Here is a 26,919-nt window from a genome sequence, read left to right on the forward strand (position 1 = left end):
TGAGTTCCTTCATGATGACTGTGAGATAGAAAATGTTTACACTGTCACAAGATTGAAGTAGGTTATCTCTCAAAAATTATTTTTACTTCATTTGTAGTATAAACTGTACAAGTCACTGTGATAAGCCCACCTTATAGGAATATATATATATATATATATATATATGATAAAATACACATATCTTATAACACAAAATCCAGAAATATAGAACACCCTGACTCAGGGCTCCTGACTCATTACTCAAGAAACAGATTTAGCATGAGCAAATGTGCAAGAATTCAAAATATGCAACTGAATAGAAATCTCTTTATACAACAATAGAACCTACAAGCTCCTGTGGATTTGAAGGTTCAATGCTAAGTCTTTATCAAAAAACATTCTTTGGATAAAATGGTTATTATATTTCTGTTGGCCTTTAGGAAATTCCTCAAAATAATCTTCCAGATGTTTAAAATAGCTAACTCCAATGACACTGGCTGCATCTCTGAGCAGCACATAAGGAAGCATTAATTATGGAAAGCAAAGAAAACAAAGCTGATTTTGTGCCCATAAAAATTAGTTTTTAAACCCAACTTAATTTTTAATTTTGGATTATTTTTATAACCTCACATTCTATTCTGCCAGTGTTTTAGTGCCCAAGTATGAACTTTTATAATCTGCTCAAACTGTTTAAGCAATGGGTGGTACTAGTTGATCTCAATTCATTAGTCAGAATCATAAGAGAAAGAGAGAAAATGCCAAGGGAGAGTTGTGATTATTATCATAAATGTAGAAAGTGTTATATAAGCAATCTTCTCACCATAAAACTAAATTAACAATAATTTTTTTATGTCATAACATTGTATATTCAGGAATAGTCTGGTTTTAAAAAGCAGCATGTCAGGATTTGAACTTCTTTCCTTCTAAACTCTCAGATATGGTACAGAAGAGGTGGATAAGGAAACTGTTAACTGCATAGTGCTGCACGATGATTTCCAAAGAGGGGACCCACATTCTTTACAGTGACAGTGGAAAGAGTAGTAAGAGTTGTCAATAATTCTCCTAGCCGAGGTGACTACTCTATTATTAGTATACTAGTGGCCCGGTGCAAGAATTTGTGCACATTGAAAGGAAATTAATTAGAAGAAATATTTTAATATTGTTATTTGCCTTTCTCTATAATAGAAGTGTCAACCAAATTCACGACCAACAGTGACAGATCGAAACACACACAGGCAATTGGCGCCAGTGAGAGCTTTATATATATAAACTTGCTCAATTAGACCTGCTTTCTGATTTAGCTAAACTTTTTCCAGCCCAGTGAAGCACTCATCTTCTCCTTCAGGTAATTGTCAGCAACACAGCAGTAAATATTAACACAAAGCAGATTATTATTGTAGATCACCCAGGAAGAACAAAGGGTAAAATATTTAGCTACAGCAGTGTTTGACTATATTCTGCACAGTGAGAAAACCTGGAGTCATTTTCAAGGTCCACCATTTCTTCTTTTCAGTTGGGTCAAGTTTCTAAGCATTCTAAATCTCCATTTTCTGGCTAATTAAAAGAAAATAGGATTCCACCAAGTTTCCTACCTACCTATTCCAGGACTTCTGCAAGGTTCATAAGAGATGAGGCATGGGAAAATGCTTCACAGACATTTGGTTAAAGTGTAAAATGTTTACACCTGGGAATAAAGCAAGTCATGTTCATGGGCTGAAGAAACTCCAAGGAGGCTAGTCACTAGGGAGAGGAAGCCGGGCATTGCTATGTGACATCACTACCGGGCGCCACAGCCACTGTTTCAGGGCTGGGCTGGGCTATGGGCCACGTTTTGCATTATGAGGTCTCGGCAGCGTTGGCTGCGATTTGGTGGGGTGTCACTCCAGGGTGGTGGCAGGGCCTGTGTCCCACGTGGGGGAAGCCAAGTATTGCTTTGTGGGTGCCAGATCCATGGTGCCGTTTCTCTGTGAATGGCCAGTGCACTTCACAGCAGCTCCTGTGTTGAGCATCTGCCCCCGGTGGTCAGTGTGCATCACAGTGACTGGTCACTTAGCATATTAGCCATATATATATATATATATATTAGAGGCCAAGTGCACAAAAATTTGTGCACTCGGGCGGGGGGGGGGAAAGGGGGGTCCCTCAGCCCGGCCTGTGCCCTCTCACAGTCTGGGACCCCTCAGGAGATAACGACCTGCTGGCTTAGGCCTGCTCCTGGGTGGCAGAGGGCAGGCCCAATCCCTAGGTGCAGCCCCTGGTCGGGCTCAGAGCAGGGCTGATTGGGAGGTTGCGATGCCATCCTCAGTCACGCTCAGGGTGGGGCCGATTGGGGGGTTGGGGCACCGCCCCCTGTCACACTCAAGCCAGGGTCGATGGGGAGGTTGCGGCGCCACCCCCTGTCACGCACAGAGCAGGGCCAATCACGGGGTTGGGGCTCTGCCTCCTGTCACGCACAGAGCAGGGACCATCAGGGGGGTTGGGCCTCCGTACCCTGTCACGCACAGAGCAGGGCCAATTAGGGGGTTGGGGAGCTCCCCCCTGTCACGCACAGAGCAGGGCCAATTAGGGGGTTGGGGAGCTCCCCCCTGTCACGCACAGAGTAGGGCCAATAGGGGAGTTAGGGCACCGCCCCCTGTCACACACAGAGCAGGGCGGATCAGGGGGTTGGGGCGCCGCCACTGTCACACTCAGGCCAGGGCCAATGGGGAGGTTATGGCTCTACCCCGTCACACACAGAGCAGGGCCCGTGGGGGGGGGGGGGGGTTGGGGTGCTGCCCTCTATCACCCACAGAGCAGGGACAATCAGGGGGTTGGGGTGCCGCCACTGTCACACTCAGGGCAGGGCCGATGGGGACGTTATGGCTCTACCCTGTCACACACAGAGCAGGGCCTGTGTGTGGGGGGGGGGTGTTGGGGCACCGCACCCTGTCACACACAGAGCCGCAGGGCGATCAGGGGGTTTGGGCACTGCCCCCTGTCACGCTGATCCCCGTGCTGGGAGGCATATTACCCTTTTACTATATAGGATAGAGGCCTGGGGGCCAGCTGGTTTGCCCTGAAGGGTGTCCTGGATCAGGGTGGGGGTCCCCACTGGGGTGCCTGGCCAGCCTGGATGAGGGGATGATGGCTGTTTGCAGCTGATCACACACCCTTCAGGGTGGGGGTCCCCACTGGGATGCCTGGCCAGTCTGGGTGAGGGCTGAGGGCCGTTTTCCTGCTGGCAGTTGACTGAAGCTCCCAACCACTCCTCTTTTTCTTTCTTTTTTTTTTTTTTTTATTCTGGGCCAGCTTTAGCTCTGGCTCTAGCTCTGAGGCTTACACTGCTGAAGGCAGGTATCTCATTTGTTTCCGTTCTATAATCGAAACAATGTATAACTCCAGCTCTGAGATCCCAGCCATCTGAAAGCTGGTTTCTGGGGTTTTGTTTAGCTTCTATATTTGTTAGAATGTTTCAAACTGCCAGCTCAGAGGCCGGCAAGTCAGGCGGGGAACGTTGGAGTCTGCAGTCACTGAAGCAAGCAAGCCTCATGTTTACTTCCAGCTGCCTGGCTGCCAGCCGCCATCTTGGCTGACAGTTAATTTGCATAAGGATATGCTGATTAGCCAATGGAAAGGGTAGCCGTTGTACACTAATTACCATGTTTCTCTTTTATTAGTGTAGATAAAATCTGGAAGTTAATGGCTAATAGCAGCTACCGGGAGCCAGCTAGAATGTGCCTACGCCTGTGTGTCACTATTGAGGTTAAGTTAGGAGGTGATTTCTACAATTCCTACCCTGCATTCAATCTTTGCTACTGTTTAGCAGCATTTGGTATGTAGGTAACCTACATGTAGATCAAAACCTAAAAATTACAAAATTCCGTAAGTATCTTATCTAATAAAAGAGACACATGCAAATTGACCACACCTCCACTACACTCATAAGTCATGCCCACCAGCCACGCCCACCAGTCAATCAGAGCAACTATATGCAAATTAACCCAGGAGGCTTGGTTGCCCTGGCGATGGAGGAGGCCAAGCTTCCTGCCTGTCCTGGCTGGCTGTGGCCTCTGCTCAAGGCAACAAAGTTTCAATTATAGAAAATAAATCCCAGATACCTGCTTCCAGCCAGCCTCCACGGGGAGCTTGGGTGGCTAGGGGCTGTGGCCAGCCTGCAAACAGCCATCAGCCCCTCACCCAGGCTGGCCACCCCCTCATGGGTGAGGGTCCCCACTGGGGGACTTGGCCAGCCTGCGAACAGCCATCAGCCACTCACCCAGACTGACCAGGCACCCCAGCAGGACCCCCACCCTGAAGGGGCTGTGGCCAGCCTGAAAACGGCCCTCAGCCCCTCACCCAGGCTGACCAGGCACTCCAGCAGGGACCCCCTCCCTGGTCCGGGACACCCTTCAAGGCAAACCAGCCAGCCCTCACCCATGCACCAGGCCTCTATCCTATATAATAAAAGGGTAATATGCAAATTGACTCTAACAGCAGAATGACTGGGAATGACTGGTCACTATGACACACACTGACCACCAGGGGGCAGATACACAATGCAGGAGCTGCCCCCTGGTGATCAGTGTGCTCCCACAGGGGTAGTTCTACTTAGCCACAAGCTAGACTGATGGCTGCCAGTACAGCGGTGGTGGTGGGAGCCTCTCCTGCCTCCTCAGCAGCGCTAAGTATGTCTGACTGCAGCTTAGTCCTGCTTTCCGCTGGCAAGTGGACATCCCCCGAGGGCTCTCGGACTGCCAGAGGGATGTCTGACTGCCCTGGGGGAATGGGCCTATGCTAGCAGGTGGACATCCCCCAGGGGTCTCAGACTGCAAGAGGGCACAGGCCGGGCTGAGGGACCCCCCCCCCCGCCCCCAAGTGCACAAATTTTTGTGCACCGGGCCTCTAGTACTGAATATAAAAACCATAAAAAGACTAGTTATTAATGTCTAATCAATCCAACACTTATACCAAACTCTCCTTATATATAAGCACTAGGTGCTGAGGGTTCTGAGAATCTGTAAGAGATATATAAAAAAATTATTTTAAAGTCTTATAAGGTTGATTCCATGTCCAAAAACATGTATTAATATAAAAAAATACCCTCTAACTAGGGAAAAACTTAGTTAATGCTTTTCTATTTTTAATTATTTATTTTAAATGATCAGCTTGTTGCATTTGAGTAATCACTTGAATAAAAATTTGATTATGAACACCAATTACATAATGACAATCTACTTATCTTTTTTTCATAAATTTATCAAAGGGCATAGAATCCCACAAATCTGTACATCTATTTTGGCCAAACAGAACATGTGGTCTTCTTCAACTCCATTCAGTTTTAAGAACTGAAACTCATATAATCAGTTAGTTAAATATCAGCATGATGCTTCTTTCAACTTTAAAGTTCATTCTGGGAGGCAAGTGCCTCCGGGAAGAACTACTGATGTCTAGGGTCTGAGAAATAGGATTAATCATCCAGGTCCTATGAAGTATGGGTTTGATGCAGGAGCTGAACCATGAACTAATTTGAGACATTGGCAAATTTCTCAACTTCTCAGCACCTCTGTAACTTTAGTATATATAGTAAAGGGAATGATAATAATCCCCACCTCACAGGATGGTAGTAAGAATGAAAATGATATAATTCACACGCAGTCCTTATACTAATACTTTGCCTCTAATGAATCCACAGTTACTGATTATTGACTACTAATAAGTTTTTCGCAAGCCTGATTTATTTTACATTATTCATCATATCAATGCAACATTCTTGTGTTATTCACTAACAGAATCAGATAACATTTTCTTTTTTCCCTTAATATCTTTTTTTCAAACTTTCCATATAATTTTAATATTTATTTTCTGTTCTTTTCTTAAAGTAATTTTAAGTACAGGCAAATAAACAAATCGGCTATGTGCAATATGAAGGGTTGTAAAATATCATATATACTTCAGTAATTGATATGTTTATCAGATTAGAGAACATTTCCATAATCTCAGAAAGTTTCCTCTCTTATCCATTCCCAATCAATCTTCCTTTGACCACAAAAAGGCTATGTTCTAATTTTTTAACCATAGATTAGTTTTATCTGTTCTAGAAATTCAGTAAGACTATAAAACTAAAAAATGATATGTTGCCTTAACTCTTTAATTCATGATATAAGTTCTAAAAAAATACCATCATATAAAAATGTGTAATGTGTATAATATGCTAATTCCACTAACACTTATATTTGACTTCAAATTAGCTTTTATAATTGATATTTCATTTAAACTGAAAATGAACTGCTTTAAAGATTAGAGGATATTAAAACCGCCAGTATAATCTTTTACCTGCCAACTTCATAATAGAGAAGTCTGAGCCCCCTACATTCCTCTCATTAGTTAAGGTATTAAAGAAGCCAAGGGTATATCATAGAAAAGAGAACAAAAGAAAGAAATGTTTGAGCATAAAACTTGACACTCTCAGTCTTCTCTCTCACATATAAGTATATACATACATCTTTTACACATACATATACCTAAGATGATTAAATATAACTTAACATAAACTTTGCTTTTATATTAATTTAAATATTAAAAATAATTAGGTTAGCACATTTCATTTCTGAAATAGTTCTCTCATCCTTTTAAGCCTTTCATACTACCTTAAAATAAAATATGTATTTGCTTTGATGTTAAAGGTATATTAGTGTGTTAATTTTTTTGATGATATCTTACAGTTTTAAAAAAGAAAATATCCTCTAGTGATACACTAATTGGTAGTGCTATATGAAATATATTTTTTTCCCTTTTTAGGGATTGATTTTTTTTGGGGGGGGGATTGATTTGTTTTAATACAAAACTGATTACAACTTGCAGACCAAAATTTCCTAATTATACTCATAAGTAGTTTATCATTGTAATAAATGGAATGAAAATTGCATCTATACATACAGTTTGGGTATCTATTTTCCTCACAAAAATAATAAATAGTTGGCAGTTGTGTTCTATACTATTTTTATTAACTGATGCCAATACAGTAAACATGTCAGTGAAGTCAGCATGCATTTCTAAATAAAAAAATTACAGTAATTAAAAAGAAAATCTGAAAACATTTACACATTTACCTTTGTAGGTTAGCTTGAGCCGTGGAATATTTTGCTTAGAAGTTCCAATGACCGGAAGAAACAGCGTGGTCATGCTTAGCATCATCAAGGCATGAAAAAAGTAAAAATAGTAGCTTTTGGACTTTGGTCTCTCATCTTTATTAGCATTCATGATGAAAACAATGTTCTCTTTGAAATAGTGGAAACAAGCTAAAAATAAGAAAAGAACTATTATTAATACAGCATTTTGCAGATTTTCCAAGACTTAGTCATAAATTTATGAGTGTATATAGATATAAAAACAACTGCTCCTTCTCTCTTGTTTTGCTCTTCCAAATTTTTGCCAGGGAAATGAATCAGAAATGAATAATAAAATTCAGGTCTGGCTTTACTCGGTTGTGGAAATGAGTGTATAACTTAAAATCAACAATTTATGCTAATTAGAATATCTTCTTCTAAAGTTATTTATGCAAATGTAGAAGGAGTCAATTCTTTCTGTAACTTCAATTCTTTAATCAGATAAAAACACTGGTAGAATCCTACTCTTTTCCCATATCATTCCCAAAGGAAGACATCCCCCAAGCAAAAACAAATAAAAGCTGTCATCTTGAAGGAGTTCTCCTCTTGCTTCTGACTTTAAAGGTATTTACAAAGACTACCTAAAATAAGGAAAATTAGAGATGATCAGGTCAGGGCCACCAGTACAATTTTAGGCCTGGGACAATGTAATCTTAGTTGCACCATATAAAGTTCTACACAGGAGAGCACTCACATATTTTAAACTAATCCTAATACTAATAATTACAAATTACATTCATTGAGCATTTATATATACTAGTTTTTTTAAATTGCTTTACACAAATTAAATGACTTAATGCTAGTACATTAATTAAGGAAGGAGGCCATTAGATTGGCGTGGCTCTAATGTCATGGTGGTAAGTAAACCTAAATCTAAGCCTATGAATGACTCAAAGTTATGAACTCAAAACACTAAAGAAATCCAATGACAAACATCCAACTAAACTTTAAAAATACAGCCAATGAAATAATTTACTTTCTGCCCAGCCAGTTTGGCTCAATAGTTGAGCATCCACCCTGAGCCAAGAGGCTACTGGTTCTATTCCTAGTCAGGGCACATGCCCGTGTTGTGGGCTCTATTCCCCAATAAGGGACATGCAGGAGGCAGCCAATCAATGTGCTTCTCTTTTATGGATGTTTCTATTTCTCTCTCCCTCTCCCTTCTTTTCTCTCTAAAATCAATAAAGACATATTTTAAAATAATAATAATTTCCTTTCTTTGCTTCTGCATTTTCTCTATATGTCTTTTCCCTGACTCCTGCTGGTGGAGTTCGCCTAGCCATTTCCGGTTTGGAGCTCCTGAAATTAATTTTTGCTCAAATAAATATTTATATCTATATCTATATATCTATATCTATATATCTATATCTATATCTATATCTATATCTATCTATCTATCTATCTATCTATATAATTAAACCATAGCTAAAGTCCAAGTATTTATTAAGGTGAGAATAAAGATAAGATTCTTTTCTGAAAAGAGTGGTTGATTATATACAAATAGTTAAAGTACCATGAAACAATTCCTAAAATTGGGATATTTATGGGATGTTAGGGATGACAGCTCAAAGAAGTATCACATAGGTTTAAGCAAGACAAGGACAGTTTCATGGAGGGCAGATAAAGGTGAATGGAATACAAAAAGAGTTCAAGAAAACAGCGAAACCTACTTAAGGGTTCGTGAAAAGCCAGAAGCATGATAGATGTAGTTAAATTGTTGAGGAGAAGGCAGAGACCGTAGCATAGTCCAGTGGGGCAGAAAAGAGGACACCAAAGAGGAACTTGAGCTAACTCTTCAATGTGTCTCATGCCTGTCCTGGTACCAAATATATGATGACGCAAACTATGCTGTTGCTCCACACTGCCTTTGCTATTACATCATGTGAGCTGCTTCTATCCATATTCATCAGGTTTCTCTAATCCCATTTGTCTGTTCCTTTCACTTTTCCCTATACCCACTTGTTAGCAGAACATAGGTATCTGATTGCAGCAGATGCACAGCCTTGGCATACAAACGTGCATTCCTCCACCTAGTCATACCCTTTGAAAAAGAAGTGAAAAGCAAATTGAATGTAGAACTTAAGTAGGTATTAAATTTCTCATTAGGCTTAGTTTTTTCTGAGCCTCTGGACATGTGAAATACTACTTTTTTTTTCATGACATGCAACAAAGCATGTAATGTGAATGTATGTTTATGCAGAGGCAAAAGAGAGGAAATTTTCCATGTGTGCATTTTATTAGCAATAATGACTTCAGTACAGGACATTTCCTGGGAATTAATGGCCAGTTGGGGTTAATGGCCCTTGGCTATGTATTGAGATATCTACTCCTCCAACTGGTCATTAATCGCTATGACATGCCCTGTGCCTCCAACACTATAAGTTAAGAAGATTGATGTTTTGGTTTTCAATGAACAGTAGTCATACTGTTCCTTGTAACCCAACTCATTAATATTGTTAAATAAGTCAAATATCAAAGCACTGCTTCCCTTGCTTCTATGACATTCTGATAAGTACCTACACGTGCTGAAACATATGCTAAGGGTGAGGGACAAAATAAAACACAAATCCTGAACCTGCTGGAACTTTTTATTTGACTTTAAATATTTTTTCTAGTATAAAGCCGTCAACTCTCTAAAATCTGCTGCTCCTGATTCTTTGTTTTGCATCCCAACAATCTTTTGAATTCAATTGTTGATCTTTTAACTGAAATAATTTATGGGTAAAATGTATTGCCAACAACCTCTCCACTAATCTATTGATATTTTGCTATCTTCCAGTTCATGTTTGTGTGTGTGTGTGTGTGTGTGTGTGTGCATTTTGTGTTTGAACACATATGTGTGCCCTGCATCTGGGAGGAATTATAGAGAGAAGTAGGTGCGATTTAACCTCAAGTGGGTGGATTTAGGGAATTGCATAGGTTATACTGCATGCTACTGTCTGTAACAAGCTCGACCTGGAGCCAATTAACTGCATGTAATCTATTCCAGATGTTCACTGGGACAAATAGCACTCTTGGGGATCTTCAGATGTGAAGCCAATAGGGAGTGTTCTGATTATGAGAGGTTTTTACACTGTTTCACTAAGTCAGAGATCCAAATGCATAATCTAACACTCAAGAAGGCCTTGTACCATTTTATAAAAGAATGCCGAGTCCAGAACTTATTACATGGATGGTAACTCCTCAAAAATATTATTTGAGGAGTAAGGATATACAATTTCATATGTAAACTTCATTGATTTGCCTTATTCAGTTATATTCATTTGTTCCAAAAATCATTAAGGCAAGATAATGTATAATTATGGTGAAAAAGTAGATTCAATACATAGCACAAGAATCAAAATACATAATAAGTCTTCACACATGAAAACCTTAAGCACTTAGATTTCGAATTCTTTCTCAGGGATGTGTGTGTGTGTGTGTGTAGGTAGATAGGTAGGGGAAGGGAGTAAAGCAATCCTTGTGTGTGTGGTTTTATTTTATTTTTTTAATTTATAAAGAGCTACTTGTTCGTCACACCTTTGTAGTGCACATAGGGTCACCTGAGAATATTTTTTAAATTCAGGAGACATGAGAAGCTATGACCACCCCCAAATTAAAAGTAGAAACTCACTTTGGCTTACTTGTAGCTCATATTTTTTAGTTATTGTTTGATTAGATGGTTTTCCTATAGGGTACACAAGATCGAATTATTAGAACCATTACTTCAAGGCAAAAATATGGAAAAGAAACCACATAGAAATTATAGAAGAAACTTAAGAGCCAAAGAGACAGTATAGGTGAACAGAAAGAAGGTTTATGTTAGCAGAGGGATATTTTATATTCCAGTGATATCCAAGAAGGCAAGTGGTATGTATAAAGATCCACCGGAATAGAGATTGGAATGCTAACAGTTTCATATGCAGTTATTTTATTTCATCCTCTCTAAATTTCTTTGTGTGTTTTCTAATATACCATAGCATCCCGCTACTTTATTACAGTCAGGGGTATGCAATCACTACTGAAGTGTACAGCACTCTTACCGATGAGTAGAATTTATAGGGCAGCAACTTTTGGTTGAATAATTTTAACTGTCCATTAGTGGACTTTATTGTCTTCAGATCTCATAAGTTCCTCATCAATTGATACATTCCCATAGAGTCTGGAAAACCATCTGATTTTTCAGATATCATGTAGAAGACACTTAAATTAATTAAATGTTAATCTGCTTCCTAACATCCTTATGATAATAGCCAGTGATATTTCACCACCTATCAAACTAAGTATGAATTACTAAGTATTACATTTCAGTAATCAGTTGTCAGTAACTTGTCAGTAAAGATAAATCAAACTAGTTTACATTTCTAAAATATGCTGAAAGTATATTGTTGTGTAAATACCTGCTCAACAAAACACCATTGTTACATGTTGCTTGGGTTTGTTTGCCTTATAGCTTTGTACTTATACCCAGATGAAATTCTTCAGGATCTTACTCTGCTGAATCCGTCTCAACAGAAAATAACATAATAGTGAAATTTCAGAACATACCTGTGCAACCTGTTAGATTTAATATTGCAGATTGCATTTTTTCCTGAACATAACAGTAACAGCAAAATAACTCTGATGTTGTAAAAAAGGTCCTAAAGAAACCAGAGTCCCCAAGATCCAAACTGCTCAAACAATTAGCACATTAACATAAAAATAATAAAATGCTACCATAAATGATCTTATTGCTAATCATCTTCTTTATCCTAAATATCTTTTTAACGTGCTACTCAAAGCAGAGCACTGAGAGTTACCAATTGGCAGGTCAGAGAAAGAACCAACAACACAATTAAAGTTGGTCTCCCTTAAAATTTCATTAATCCACAACTCAAAGATTTAAGATTTTCCTTTTCAAATTCTCACTCTAGAGAGCATTTTAATCCATGTACCTTTTTATAACCAAGATAATCTTACCCCTCACCCTTTGGTATTCTGATATGCTTTGTGAGAATTGTAGAATGTTTATAGATATTTTATGGAAATATGTGTATAAATTATAGGAAAATCATCAAATTTTAATGTCTGCCTTTGTGTGGACAACATAAATGTTTATTATTAAAACTGATTGTTTTGTTAAAACTGAACACCCTCCACCTCAAATATTCTGATATGTGCTGCCTACTGTTTAAATGAATTTATTTTATAAGTAGAATAAAGTGGATTAGAAATTACTTCAATTAAGGAGGCAAGACTAGTGCATTTTCTTGAAATAATAAAATAGCTATGTATTTATTATTGAGATGTTCCTCTAATTTATTTTATAATTCATATTTACTAGGAATGTGATAATTATCAAACTGAGTGATATTTTAATAAATACTCCAAAATTTTTTAACTTTCCTGAAATACACATTTAGTTTTAATTTAGACGTTGACTTATATGTTCAAAAAGGTTTTTCCAGATTCTGTAGTACTTATCTAACATTTCTGCTAATGTGGGCAATAAATAGATTTAAAATCTTTGAAAAAACATGACTCCTCAAAGTCAAAATGTACAAAATGGTCTATATGCAAACTAACTTAGTGGCCCCATGGTTTCTGTGTCAGCAGAAAGAACTATGCACTTGGAAACCTGTCTTTCAAAGCAGCATAGATGTTTTATTTTTTTGGTTAGTGCTCACCTGATTTTTAGAGAGAGTGGAAGGGACGGGGAGAGACAAGAGAGAAAGAAACATCAATGTGAGAGAGACATATTGATTGGTTGCCTCCTGCCTGGGCCCCACAGGAATCAAACCCAGGACTCTTCAGTCCCCAGGCCAAAGTTCTATTCCCTGACCCAAACTGGCTAGAGCTAGTCTTGTTGTTTTTTTTTTAAAGGTAAAATATGTGCTAAACATATTAACAGTAATTTGTTTCTTTAATATTTATTGAAACACCTCAGGGAAATAAGCATTTCTTATTAGGCCAGGCATTCCATCTGTATAGGAAGAAGAGTTTAAATAATTCACTATCTGGGATTAAAGTAGGTAGTATATGAAAGGAACTTAGTGTCATATGTAGAATTTAGGAACTCAGTCTTCATATCAGATTTGAATTTCGTCCAACTCAGCTACTAAACATTAAGTAAATAAAAGTAGCAATGTAATGTTATTAAATGTAAATCTAATTAATGTTATTTTATATTTTTAACATATTGAATTCAACAACCAATGAATATGAGCAAGGCCGACGTTTTTCAACAAATAAAAAAATTGTCCAGCATTTTTTAGCAGTAATAGTTCTTTAATGATTGTTGTTTATATTTCTAGTTATAATGACATATAATCATGGTTTCCATTTTGATTCTATTCTAAAGCTCTACACCACACCCAGTACATAGTAAATAATCAAGGAGTATTAACCATTTTTAAAATTAATGTATTCAATTTGTTCTAGTTTTCTTTTAAAATTATTTTAAGTAAAAAGAGCAAGTTATGGTGTTGTGTTTTTTTAATCTTTGTTGTTGAAAGTATTGTATATGTCCTCTTTTTCCCCATTTACCTCTCCCAGCCTGCCCTTGCCCCCCCCCCCCCAGGCCTTCACCACCCTTTTATTATCTGTGTCCATGGGTTATGCATATATGCATATAAGTTCATTGATTGAACTCTTTCCCATCCACCCTCCCCTGCCTTCCCTCTGAGGTTTGGCAGTCAGTTAAATGCTTCTATGTTTCTGGATCTACTTTTGTTCAACAGTTTATGTTGTTCATTAGATTCCACATATGAGTGAGATCATGTGATACTTATATTTCTCTGACTGGCTTATTTTGCTTAGCATAATGCTTTGGTTTTAAAGACACTTAATAATGACCTGAACTTATGCCTACAGTTTATAAGTCCTGTAAAATAAAGAGATTCCAGGATAACATTATATAACCTCAAGAGTATGAACCCAAATGAAGAACATCATTACAGGATACCACCAAGACAAACAAATGAACATGCAAGCAGATAAACTCCATTTCTATGGCTTATGAGGAGAAAGTCAGTGAGAGTTTGAATACACTTATGAAGGATGAGGCATAATTGTAACTGGAGTGCTTCCAATGCTATTCTTCTAATTTGAATCATGTAATTTTTCAAGAAAGGAAAGATTAAGTAGATACTAAAAATAAATAATGCAAAATCTTAAAGTAAAAATATAATAAACATTGTTCAATATGTATAATACTTGACTTGAAGATTTTCACTTGTATTAAAAAGATTAACAGAATTAGGCTTCTTTTCTAGACAAGATACTAGCCTTAAAGGAGGAAAAGTAGGAATTTAAATAACCTTCTGGGCTATGCAAAATTGAAGGATTTGGTATATTCAGTAATATATTGAAAGTAAGCAATAGCTTATGTCTATAATTTAATATGTTCTTTATATTAAATGTTATGTTATATATATAAATGTTAAATGTTTTAAAAATTTTCAATTATAGTTCATATTCAATATTATTTTTATTGATTTCAGGTGTCCAGCATAATGGTTAGACAATCATATATTTTACAAAGCTTTCTCCCTAGTATTACTTATACCCAACTGGCATCATACATAACTCCTATGCTGCACTTTACATCCCCATGATAATTTTGTAACTACCAAATACCAACCCCTTCACCTTTTTCACCCGGTCCTCCAATCCCCCTCCACTGTACATACTTTTTAATTTTTATACATCTATCCATCTATCCTATGTAATTCAGTGTAGTACTATTTTCCATTCCCACCCCTCACCTTTATGCTTAAAATGGGCATAAAGCCCTAGCTGGTTTGGCTCCATGGATAGAGCACCAGCCTGCTGACCTTAGGGTCGTGGGTTCAATTCTGATCAAAGCCTGTACCTTGGTTGCAGGCTCCTCACCACCTCGGGTCCTGGTCGGGGCTCATGCAGGAGGCAACCAATCGATGTGTTTCTCTCACATTGATGTTTCTCTCTGTCTTTCCCTCTATCTTCCACTCTCAAAAAAAAAAAATCAATGGAAAAATATCCTCAGGTGAGGATTAAAAAAATAAATGGGCATAAAAATCTTTCATGAAATCTTTTAAAGTTCTTTTTTTCTCACTTTCTTTAAACAAATTATTATGACTAATGATGGCACTTAAGTTTAGTAAGTTGCTGACATCCTTTGAGATATGTATAGGATTGTTTTAATTTTTATAAATATATTTATTGATTTTAAGAGAGAAAGGAAGGGAGAGGGAGGAATAAAGTATAGATGTTAAAGCAGAACATCCATTGGCTGCCTCCTGCTGGCTCCCTATTAGGGATGGAGCCAGAAACCTGGGTATGTGCCCTGACAGGGAATCAGACAGACAACCTTTTGGTGCACAGTACAATGCCCAAATAACTGAGCCACACTGGCCTGAGCAATAGGATTATTTTAAATAATTAAAATAATTTTCCTGCATGAAAAATAATCATGTTTAAAGGCAGTTATATTTATCCAAGATCTATTTTTATAAGTAATTTTACTTATATTAAAATTATCATTTTTTAAAAAGTATATTTTGAAATTAATATGAGCTTATAAAACATGGTTGATCTAATTTCATTATTAACAACTCTATAATTGTATATATAATATAACAAAACTTTGACTAATATATAGCAGGGACTCAAAAATAATTTTTAATTTATTGGCTATAATAACCCAGAAAACATAGAAGCAGTACCTCCTGACTGAAAGTAGGAAAAATTTAGATCTTATGTTACTATTCAATTAGGTTTAGGTAAGTTTAAAAGAAACAAAAACTTTCAATTGCATTTTAAACCATTCCACATCTATAAACATGCCAAGTATTATTTATTAATAGATTTAAAGATTGCTGTATTTATAGCATTTGAGGTTGTCTCTCTCCCAAATTCAAAGGGCTATTGTACTTCTTGGAACATCGTATATCTGCTTGGCCTGCGATGGTATATAAATAGCACATATTATACATATTATAAATTCCTTCCATATTTAATAATTACTCAAGTAACATTTGCATAAGAATTCAATGTTTATATAACATGACCTTTATTCTCAAAATGCATATTTCAAATTAATATTATTCAGAAGCAAAAGTCAAAAGAAATGTGACCATTGTATAATAGCAAATAGCATTACTATAAAATGATTAAATATTGTTATATGATTAATACAAGTTTTAAACTATATATATATACACACACATATATGTGTGTGTGTGTGTGTGTGTGTGTGTATATATTTTAGGAGCCCAGCGTACGATTTAAAATTGCACAGTGCCGCCCTGCCTTGAGACCCAAACCTGTCCTTGCAGAGCTCCAGTGCGCCTGGCCCAGCCCCCAAATCCTCTGGCCTTCTCTGGCCACTTCAAGCCCTGCTCTCAGTCCATCCAGTTGCTTAGGGCTGGTCCCGCCTTCTCTGGGCGCCTCCCCACTTCCACCCCATCTGGGAGCAACACAGCAGCTCGGCCCCATCATGGCTCTGGAGGAGAGTGTGGAAGCCTCCCGCCTGCTGCGCTGTGCTCCTTCCCCTGGCAGGTGGGCCGCCGGACACTCCGAGTGCCAAAGGTGGGTGGCAAAGGACTGGTGAGGGGGGCGCTATGCACTCTCACCCCTGCCCTCCCCAGCACGAGATGGTCCCGCCTCCTCCTGGCACCTCCCCACTTCCGCCCCATCAGTGGAGCAGCACCCCAGCTAATATGCTAATGACCTGGTCATTACCCATTACGGTGTATTGACCATTAGCATATTAGCTCTTTATTAGTATAGATATACCATAATAAAGCATAACTCTACAATATTTTCTTTCAGAAAAACTATTAGATTGACTGAATATGCAATATGGAAGCACAGTATAAATCTTGTTAAAAAGTTAATTCATTAAAGCTGAATTAATCCCTTTTACCTACATTCTCTAAATACATACAAGGAACTCATGTTTTTATTTTAAATAGAACTTGCAATTAGTGCATGAGCAGTATGCCTATTTAAACAGATTGGGGTGGAAACATTTATTGTACAAAAATGTATGAAGTTGTACAGAAATTTCAACTTATCAGGCAGCCCATATTTCTAAACACCCTCTGGTCTTCCTTATGTAAATATGTTTTTTGTTGTTGTTGTTGTTGTTGTTGTTATTTTGCACGATTGCTCTGCTGAGGCCATGTGCAATTGCCCTTCCACCCTCGTCATCATCCTTATCTAGTTCCCTATATATTAGCATCAGTTTCTTTTTTCTTTCTTGAGACATAATTGATATATAACATTGTGTATATGTAATATCAGTTTCTGAACTGTGTTTAATCCCATCCTTACATTTTCAGCCATATCTGAAAAACTGGATGTAAATGGCCATCCCATATCTTTCTGCCTGGCTTAGATAAGCAGGGGACTCCTGAGTTGAGCATACAGTTCTTGGTGATATTTCCCCATTTTTATTTTTTACATACTTCTCTCTTCTACTACTTAACTTCTGAAGTTGACTCAGAAGTGAAACTAGCACTGTAGTCTAGATTAAAATATAGAACTCACCATAAATAATCTCTCAAAATTCTCAGTAACTGAACTCATTTATTTTTACTATGTGTTATATAGCAACTGGGATAAAATTCTTAATTCTCTCAGGGGTAACAGAACCCAAGAAGAGCTCAGGCCCTGGCTCTGCTATGGTTTGCGTTGTAATCCTTGTGTTGCTACTTATCAGCTTTACACTCTGAGAGAATTCACTTAATTCTCTAAATCCAGTTTACAAAATAGGATTATCAGTTCTTAAGAGATGATCGTTGCCAGAATAACCCATGGAAAGCACTTAGTATCTTGTCTGGCACATAGCTAGCTCGTGAAAAAAAAACTTATCTTAAAGGTCTTCCATTTTTGCATGGACTGTGATAGTAACTATTTTTCCAAAGATATTAAGTGAATATGAAACTTGAAAGGAAATATGGAAACCCCATGTTCTCCTATCCAGCTTGCAAATGCGTGTGTATGATTTGGCATGAGAGTTCCCAACCTGCATTCCATAATGTAATTTTTTCAATGTGCAATTAGATAAGATTCCTATTACAATAATAATAATACATTATTTTCTCTGAACTTCCAATTCGTTGAGCCCATGTGCACTGCCAAAATGAAATCCTAAACAAAAGAACGCATTTAATTGCTTTAATGGATATGGAAATTGTTAGAAAATAAAAATAAAGGAAGAATGAAAAAGAAATGTTTTTATTTTAAATTATTCCATTTAGAGTTACAAAATATGTTTGAACAAAAGTCCATAAAGGATATCTTAGAACTGAGATTAATATTTATAAACAGTTTTGACAATAAGCCAACCTAAAGCTACTTCTGAAAGCTTATTTGGATGTATGAGCCAAAAGAGTTTATATACATAAATAATTTTAGCTTTAATTATAATTGTTGTATTTTTTCAGAGTATTCAAAATGATAAACTATTATAGTACAGTTTAAAAAAACCTCTTCCAAATAATTTTTAGGCCTTTGCCTACATCTCATGGTTTGCATTTGTACCTTCCAGAACAAAAGTGATCTCCCTCTATGGACATAACATGTACTTCCTTTAAGCCGCATGAAGGCAAGGACATCAACCGCATTCACCATTGTATCCCCAAACACTAACAAGGTGACTGGCGCAGAGTAGGGGATTAGCATGTATTTGTTAAATAAATGACAGAAGTAGCCATTCTCCCCTTCATTCCATTACCAGCTCACCTAATAGTGTATGGCAATGAAGTGGCTAAAATCTCTATATTTTATCCCTGTGTGTGTCATCATGAATCATGAAGACATAAACAACTTGTATTGCCTGAAGAGTACCAGAAACATATGGGAACTTTGGGATCAAAATGAAATGACCCATGGCCGCTTCAAAGATTCATAATTCCCCAATAATAGAAGAAAGAACCGAGTGGGTCAAGGACATTCCTCGTATCCCTAGGTATTTTTTTTTCAAGACTTTTCTCTAACCTTACTTGAGAGTATTACAGAAAACCCTCTATGTAAAGAGGGGTCATGAAATAGTGAAGAATTTGAAATTTGGAGTCAGGGGAACTTAGGTATGAATTTCAGTTTTAGCACTTTTTGAACAAGTATTTATTCAAAACTTGGGAAATAATGGTAACTTTATTGTTATTCAATTTGAAATAACATAACAGTAAAATCCCTATAAGCACATGGTAAGTGTAAAATAAATATGGTCATTGTGATGATTATTCCTTATTACAAATTAGGATAGCCTCATCCCCCCCTGCCCCCCCCCCCTCCCGCGCGCGCGCGCGCGCGCGCGCGCACACACACACACACACACACACACACACACACACACTGGGTATAGTCTGCCAAAGAATCCTGTTGGTACCTATGGTTTGGAAGTGAGCAAATGCTCATTAGCAATTTGGAAAATTCTGTTAAGTTTTTCCAGCCCTCCTAACCCCATGGTCTCAGTAGAGAAAGTTTTATGATAACAACATTATTTTTTTAAAATGTATTTTTATTGATTACAGAGAGAAAGGGGGAGGAAGAGAAAAAGAGATCGAACCATCAATGATGAGAGAGAATCAATGACCAGTTACCTCCTGCATACCCCACACTGGGGATCGAGCCCACAATTTCTTTTTTTTTTTTAATGTATTTTATTGTTTTTTTACAGAGAGGAAGGGAGATGGAGAGGGATAGAGAGTTAGAAACATCGATGAGAGAGAAACATCGATGAGCTGCCTCCTGCACACCCCCTACTGAGGATGTGCCCACAACCAAGCCCACAATTTCTTTTTATCAAATAGAGATATAACATATATACCCAAAGAAAGAGTAAGGGAATATTTGTTCTTTAACTACCAAGCAAGACTATCAACGGTGTCAATTATGTCTTTGAATAATGTGAATGTCATTTTATCACTATAATTAGTTTTTTTCTACTCCATCTTCAAACCCATTAATGGAGCCCTGAGTTGCTATGAGTGTATGCCTGGGTTACTACCATTGTTATTCTGGACTCTGCTGGTAAACACCAATTCTGGGAGTGCTTGGTGTTTCCGGATTTGTTTTTTTTTTAAAGCATTTGCTTTCAAAATGCCATCTCTGGTTTAAAATATAAACTTCCTGCTTGGCATGTTCCTTCTTTAAATAAATTACTTTCTCTGTTCCTCAATGTGCACTCCTTGTTCCAGTCAAGATGGTCAAGGACCAATTACCATCTAAGTCATGTTCATTTCCTTCTCCTTGTGCCAATGCCCTGCCTTCTCAGGTCCAAGCTTATCCAAATAGCAGCTGGATAAATTCCAGGTCAAAACATTCACTCTCTATCAGGATCACAACAGCACATTTTTCTCTACCACGTTGACTTACATTTAAGTTATCTTGTATAGGGTCTGAATTGTGTGCCCTTCTTACCTCTCTAAAAATATTGAAAGATGCTTCAACACAGAAAATGTATAGTCTTTTAAATCCACCTCAAATGGCCCATAGAAGCTGAATAGACTCAGAGTAGAAGCCTAATAAATGTTTATCAGATAGAAATAAACCAATTAGAAAGGAAAAATATAACAAAAATATCTGTTCTTCTGACTTCAACATTAAATGAATTTGGGGAATACAAGATTCTATAAATTTCCTAAGAGTCATAAATGACATTATTTAATAGCCTGGAAATCACATGTAAATTTGTGATAAAGAACCTGACAAAATAGAATGACTATTTTAAGGAATTTGAATGGTAGTAGGTGATGATTATGAATACAAGAAAACATTCAAGTGTGGATGCAGAAATATCACACTCTCAGTTACCTGGGTGTAGCTGAACCATTCTTCAATTTAATTCTGATAGTATCCATTTGTATAAGATGATTAGCAACAACGGGATGATTTTATTTTAAAACAAACTCATGTAAATTTATTTACCAAAAAACTTCCAATGAGTTTATGTCGTCTAAAAAAATCACATTTCAGACAAGATATCCAAAGTTATGGTTATGACTTACACGCATATCCACAAAACAACTACTGTAAATTTCTAAGGTCTGATTTGATTGCAACTTTATAATGAAATCATAATAAAAGATAAAAAATAACTTTAACATTACAAATGCTGTTTTCCTTGAAAAAAAAGTGTATTTTTTAAAATTTTTATCTTATGATGGGCATGGGTATATGGGTATGGCAGGAAATACTAACTGTCCCCCAATACCAATACCTCTACTTTGTGTTAGGAATAGAAATGGATCTGCCTTGAATGAGCAAGACACATGGTAGGAGCTATAGGCTATCCTTTCTCACAGCTGGAGAAACAGAATCAATATATTGTCACTAGTTAATTCAAAGTGATGTGTATAGTGCACGTTATACTTCTTTGAAATAAGTTTCTTACCTCCATTCTCTTTCATTTCCTATTCAAACTAGGCTAGATGTGGGCAAGGTGCTTGTAAGCCAGCTGTCGGGACACTGCAGCTGAGGGCAACACTTTGAGGACCTCAGGGCAAGGAGACAGAAAGTATCCGAGGGCAGAACAGAGCCACTTACCAACCCTGAACCCTTGACTATATCAGCCCTTCTGCACAGGACAGAAACAAGCCACTATCTTGTTTGAGCAGTTATTTTGGGGTCTTCATGTAACAAAAAACAACCAATGTTCATTTTATTAATTGTCTTACATTTGGTTTTATAGGTAAGTCTAAAATTTATAGGTATAAAACCTTTGATAGGGTTGTAGCATCTATTATTTGTAATGTATTTCATAATAAAATTATTTTTATTTTTTTTAAAATATATTTTATTGATTTTTTACAGATAGGAAGGAAGAGAGATAGAGAGTCAGAATCATCGATGAGAGAGAAACATCGACCAGCCGCCTCCTGCACATCTCCTACTGGGGATGTGCCCACAAACCAGGTACATGCCCTTGACCGGAATCGAACCCGGGACCTTTCAGTCCGCAGGTCAACGCTCTATCCACTGAGCCAAACCGGTTTCAGCATAAAATTATTTTTAAAACAGTACAAATGTAGAATGACATTAGGAAGCAAAGTTTTAATATTTATTGCATGTGATCAGAGGATAAGAATTAGCAGATTAGACTCTCATCTTTATAAAATTCCAGCTCTCTTGGCCAAACATATTTTGGCAATATGATCAATAGCCTACTGTGTTTTTGTCTTACTTTCAGCATACAGATGCTATTCCTTCTCTATTTATCTTTGCTATGGAATTTCAACAGGCATGTTCTATAACAGTAAATATACAGCTAATGCTACTGCTGAAGTACTAGATAATAAACTGTTAAAAAGTGGGTCAAAAGTCTGCAAATGATAATCAACTGGGAATTGATTAAAAATTTTATAATGGGCAAATATAAAAAGTGACTTCATTTCATGGCTGACAGAAAATGTATGTTTTATCAGCAAACATGATCAATGCATGGGGGAAAGAAAAGTAGAGTACGGAATTGTTTTATGAGTTAACCTGGAAAAACACTACTAATGTTCAAAATATATATATTATCAGACTAGAATTTAACACTTAAATTTTTGTAATAACTCCATCACTTTAAACTTATTTAGTATAATCAGCAGAGTCCTCACAGAGAGTGCCAACTCAAATTTTATTTTCACCCCCTTAGAATTTTTTCATTATTTTTAACAGCCACCATAACAGCAATCATTTCATCTTTTTATAATGATGGAATGGTCTTTAATGGAAAATATTATATAACCAAACATCTGACTATCAGTCTGAAGAAAGCTGTATCATCATGGGTCTCAACATTAATTTGAGGTCAGGTTCTGCCACCAGCAAGCTTTTTCTCCTCAGTTAATATGACCTTGCGGTAGTCTGAAGGTTTGTACCCCCCCTCCCCCAAAATCCATATGTTTAAATCCTAACCCTCAAATGTAATGGAATTAGTAAGTGGAGCCTTGGGGAGGTGCTTAAATCAAGAGGTGGAACCCCCATGAACGAGATTAGTGCCTTATAGAAAGAGGCACAAACATCCCTAGCTGCTTCAGGTGAAACACAGTGAAAAGGTGCCACCTATGAACCAGGACAAGGGTCCTCACTGAACAGCAACCATGCTGGACCCTTGATCTTGGACTCCAGCCTCCATAACTGTGAGCAATAAATTGTACTTATTTATAAACTAACCAGTTGATAGAATTTTGTTATAGCAGCCTAAACAGAGGTAGACCTATTGGAACATTAAGATCTTTTCTAAATTTAAAATCCTAGTATGGCAGACCTAGTCATATTGAAGTGCCCCAATTTCCCAAAATAAAAAAACAAACAAACAAAAAAACACATACAGATATTCTGAAAGAAAATTTTATTGGTAACAAGAGTTCTAACATTTATTTTAATCTTCAGAATATTATGTTCAACAGAGATGATTTGTAAGAAATGATAACATTTTTAAAAATACACTTGTTAACATAAAGGGAAAAATATTCTATTTTACCACTCATTGCTCCTCTCTGATATAATAGGTGGGATCGTAAAAGAGTTCAAATGCATTTTCATGAAATGGTTAAAAACCATAATATCCCAGTTGACATAAAAATTAAAAAGAGAAACACAAAGCAAGTTTTTGAAGAACCTAGCAAAGAGTTCTTTATTTTTGAAATTCAAATTATTACTCATATTCACTCAATCTTAAGATGAGTAATAAGGAACTATTTGGACTTGTAATTCTTACAAAAGTAACATATACTCTGAATATGAGAACTAATTACATTAAATAGTATTATATAATGGGCTAAGTAAGCAAATAGCATCAATGGAAATGAACTAATTAATGTGTTTAAGGTTACTAGTCTTGAATTTTTAGAGGGAGATATTTGATCATATGAGAGAAATCAGGTTAGTATGAACTTTTCACTTTAACTTTAATATGAGTTTCTATAAAGCATATTGATTTAGTAAGTAACACTTCTGCATTTTCTTGTCCTAAAATATGGAAAACATTTTAGTGCAGAGTGAAATACACAGTATTAGAAGAGATCATGTAAGTTAAATTCTGGTTTAAACTCTGCCAACAAATAGTTAGGAAATTAACTCTCTATGAATCAGTTTCCTCATCCTTAAATGAAAGGACTAGTGAAGATGCTAAGGTGTCTTACTGTTCAGATGAGTGCAGGATCACTGACATTAAAAAAAATGTTAAGGCGTTCTTCATCTGTCACTTCAAACATCAGCACACAATTTGGTTGAACCTATTACAGCTGAGTTTTTATTTCTTACTAGAGGTCGGGTGCATGGATTCGTGTACCAGTGGGGTCCCTCGGCCTGGCCTGCACCCTCTCGCAATCCAGGACCCCTCAAGGGATGTTGGAGAGCTGGTTTTGGCCAGATCCCCGCAGGCCAGGACGAGGGACCCCACCGGTGCACAAATTTGTGCACTGGGCCTCTAGTATGCATATAAGATCTTTGGTTAATCTCTTCCTGCCCTTCCCCCTCCCTGCTTCCTTCTAAGATTCATCAGTCTGTTCCATATTTCCATGTCTATGGTTTTCCTCCTGCATTGAGCATCTGCCCCCTGGTGGTCAGTGTGTGTCATAGCTACCAGCCAGTTGGCCTGTCACTTAGGCTTTTATATATTTAGATTTCTGGACAGAATCTATTACTTATTTCCTAGAATCAATAGTCTACAACAGCCATGGGCAAACTACAGCCCGCGGGCCGGATCCGGCCCGTTTGAAATGAATAAAACTAAAAAAAAAAAAGACCGTACCCTTTTATGTAATGATGTTTACTTTGAATTTATATTAGTTCACACAAACACTCCATCCATGCTTTTGTTCCGGCCCTCCGGTCCAGTTTAAGAACCCATTGTGGCCCTCGAGTCAAAAAGTTTGCCCACCCCTGGTCTACAACTTGCAAGACATGATTATCTATCTATCTATCTATCTATCTATCTATCTATCTATCTATCTATCTATGTATATGTATGTATACATATATGTATATGTATGTATATATATATATATATATATAAAAGGCTAAGCGACCAGCTGACTGGCTGGTAGGTAGGACGTGCATTAACCACCAGGGTGTAGATGCTCAACGCAGGAGCTGCCCAGTGACAGCAACTCTCGCACTCCGGGACCCCCCAGGGGGTGTCAGAGAGCCAGTTTCGGCCCAATCCCCACAGGCCCCGCAGGCCAGGCCAATGAACCCCACCTGCCGGAGGGCCCCCGCTCACGCCACAGATGCCCTTTGAGCCATGGCTCCGCCCCACGTGCAGCTGGCCAAGGAGGGACCATGGGAGGTTGGCTCCAGGGTGTGTCCGGCCCATCTAGCCCAGTCTCACCCCGCCAGCCACCTTCTAATTAATTTCCTTTCAATGTGCACAAATCCATGCACTGGGCCACTAGTCTATAATAATAAAAGTGTAATATGCTAATTAGACTGGATGTCCTTCCAGACAGCCTTCCAGATGAAGCTGGGGCTGCAAGGGAAGCCTGGGTCCCGGGTGCCAGAGGGAAGCCAGTGCTGGCAGCCAGGGGAAGGAAGGCCTACTACTCTTGCATGAATTTCATGCATTAGGCCTCTAGTTATTAATAATGTTATTAACACTTTCTGATTACTACAGAGTCCCTAATAAGAGCCAAATCTATTTCATCAAGTTTCAAAAAGGTTCCCTGAGGGAATGGCCTAATGCTAAAAGAATGAATATATAATATGATTAGGAATGGAAATAAAAGGAGTTTGAAAAATTCGTATTTATAGCAAGGTTTTTTATTTTGTTACCCTAAAAACAACAAAATTCAAAATGGATTTAGAATTCTTCCCATAAGAAAAAAATCTGTGTTTTTCTTCTTTTTGGTAGAGAAAGAGACCTGAAATTTCTTAGCAAAGTCTGAGTGGTATCAAGAAAAACCAATTTCATAGCATTAAAAAAAATCTATGGGATTCTACACACTAAAACAAAGACTTTACCTACTGCACTGACTAAAGACTACAGGTTCTTTATATTATTTCACAATATCCATATCTTAGTGTAAACACCAAAGTAAATTTTACTACTGGCTAATTATTTTATTAATAATAGATTTTAATTATCAACAAAAGTAGTATGCTTGCACTCTACACAGTTAAACCACAGATAAGCAAAATAAATAAATAAACAAACAAAAACTTTAAGTTGCTATCCATGTCCACTCAGAAATTATCACTGTTAAAATCTTCATCTTTCCATATTTTTCTATGCATATATAAATATATTTTATTATGAGTTTATAATACATATTATGCAACCTATTTGTAACTTAATTATTTCTATTTTGCCTGTCAATAACTTTGCATTTTTTAAATTATTCAATTTATATAAAAATTTTCAGGATTGTCCCCAAACTGCTCGTAACAGCTGGTTTGTCCAACTCAGGATTTAATTGTGTGACACACTGTACCTAGTTGTGTCTCTATCATTTTTAATCTAGCAGACAAAGTATCCCTCCTTTTCTTTTTCAGGCCATGAACTTGTTGGCAAGAGATAGGTTCAAGTTATCCTTTAAAAAATGCTTTCATCTCTTCATAACTTCAATGTTATCAAGCATTATAAGTTATTTGAAAACCATGTGTTAACTAACTGCGCAGTATGCCTATTTCTCAAAGCTTCTGTTGAAATCCTGGGAAAATTAATCATGTTGCTTTCAGGGGTTCTGTGCTGATTTTAAAAAGATTGAGTGTCCTCTTGATCTCCCTCCACTGGGAGAAGGACATGATGCATGCTGCCCTGGCACAGGATCACGGCTCTTCATGAATGAGCATGAAGGTGTTCTAAGGACAAAGTCTCAGCTATTATTTAAATGGACCTTTTTTGTGGTCTCTGTAA

The 26,919-nt window shown here is 37.4% G+C and overlaps 1 protein-coding gene across 1 annotated transcript in view; it reads right to left on the bottom strand.

Annotated features, from left to right (window-relative positions):
• Positions 1 to 26,919, bottom strand: part of SEMA3D (semaphorin 3D) — a 202,616-nt gene that overhangs the window by 130,175 nt on the left and 45,522 nt on the right. The window contains exon 2 of the mRNA XM_070424159.1: positions 7,068 to 7,256. Within this exon, the coding sequence (XP_070280260.1) occupies positions 7,068 to 7,218 (151 nt within the window). The 5' untranslated portion in view covers positions 7,219 to 7,256. The remainder of the gene's footprint in view (positions 1 to 7,067; positions 7,257 to 26,919) is intronic.

This window comes from Myotis yumanensis, unplaced genomic scaffold, assembly GCF_028538775.1.
Source record: "Myotis yumanensis isolate MYYU_CA2020_CCGP unplaced genomic scaffold, mMyoYum1.0.hap1 SCAF_9, whole genome shotgun sequence".
Classification (NCBI taxonomy): domain Eukaryota; kingdom Metazoa; phylum Chordata; class Mammalia; order Chiroptera; family Vespertilionidae; genus Myotis; species Myotis yumanensis.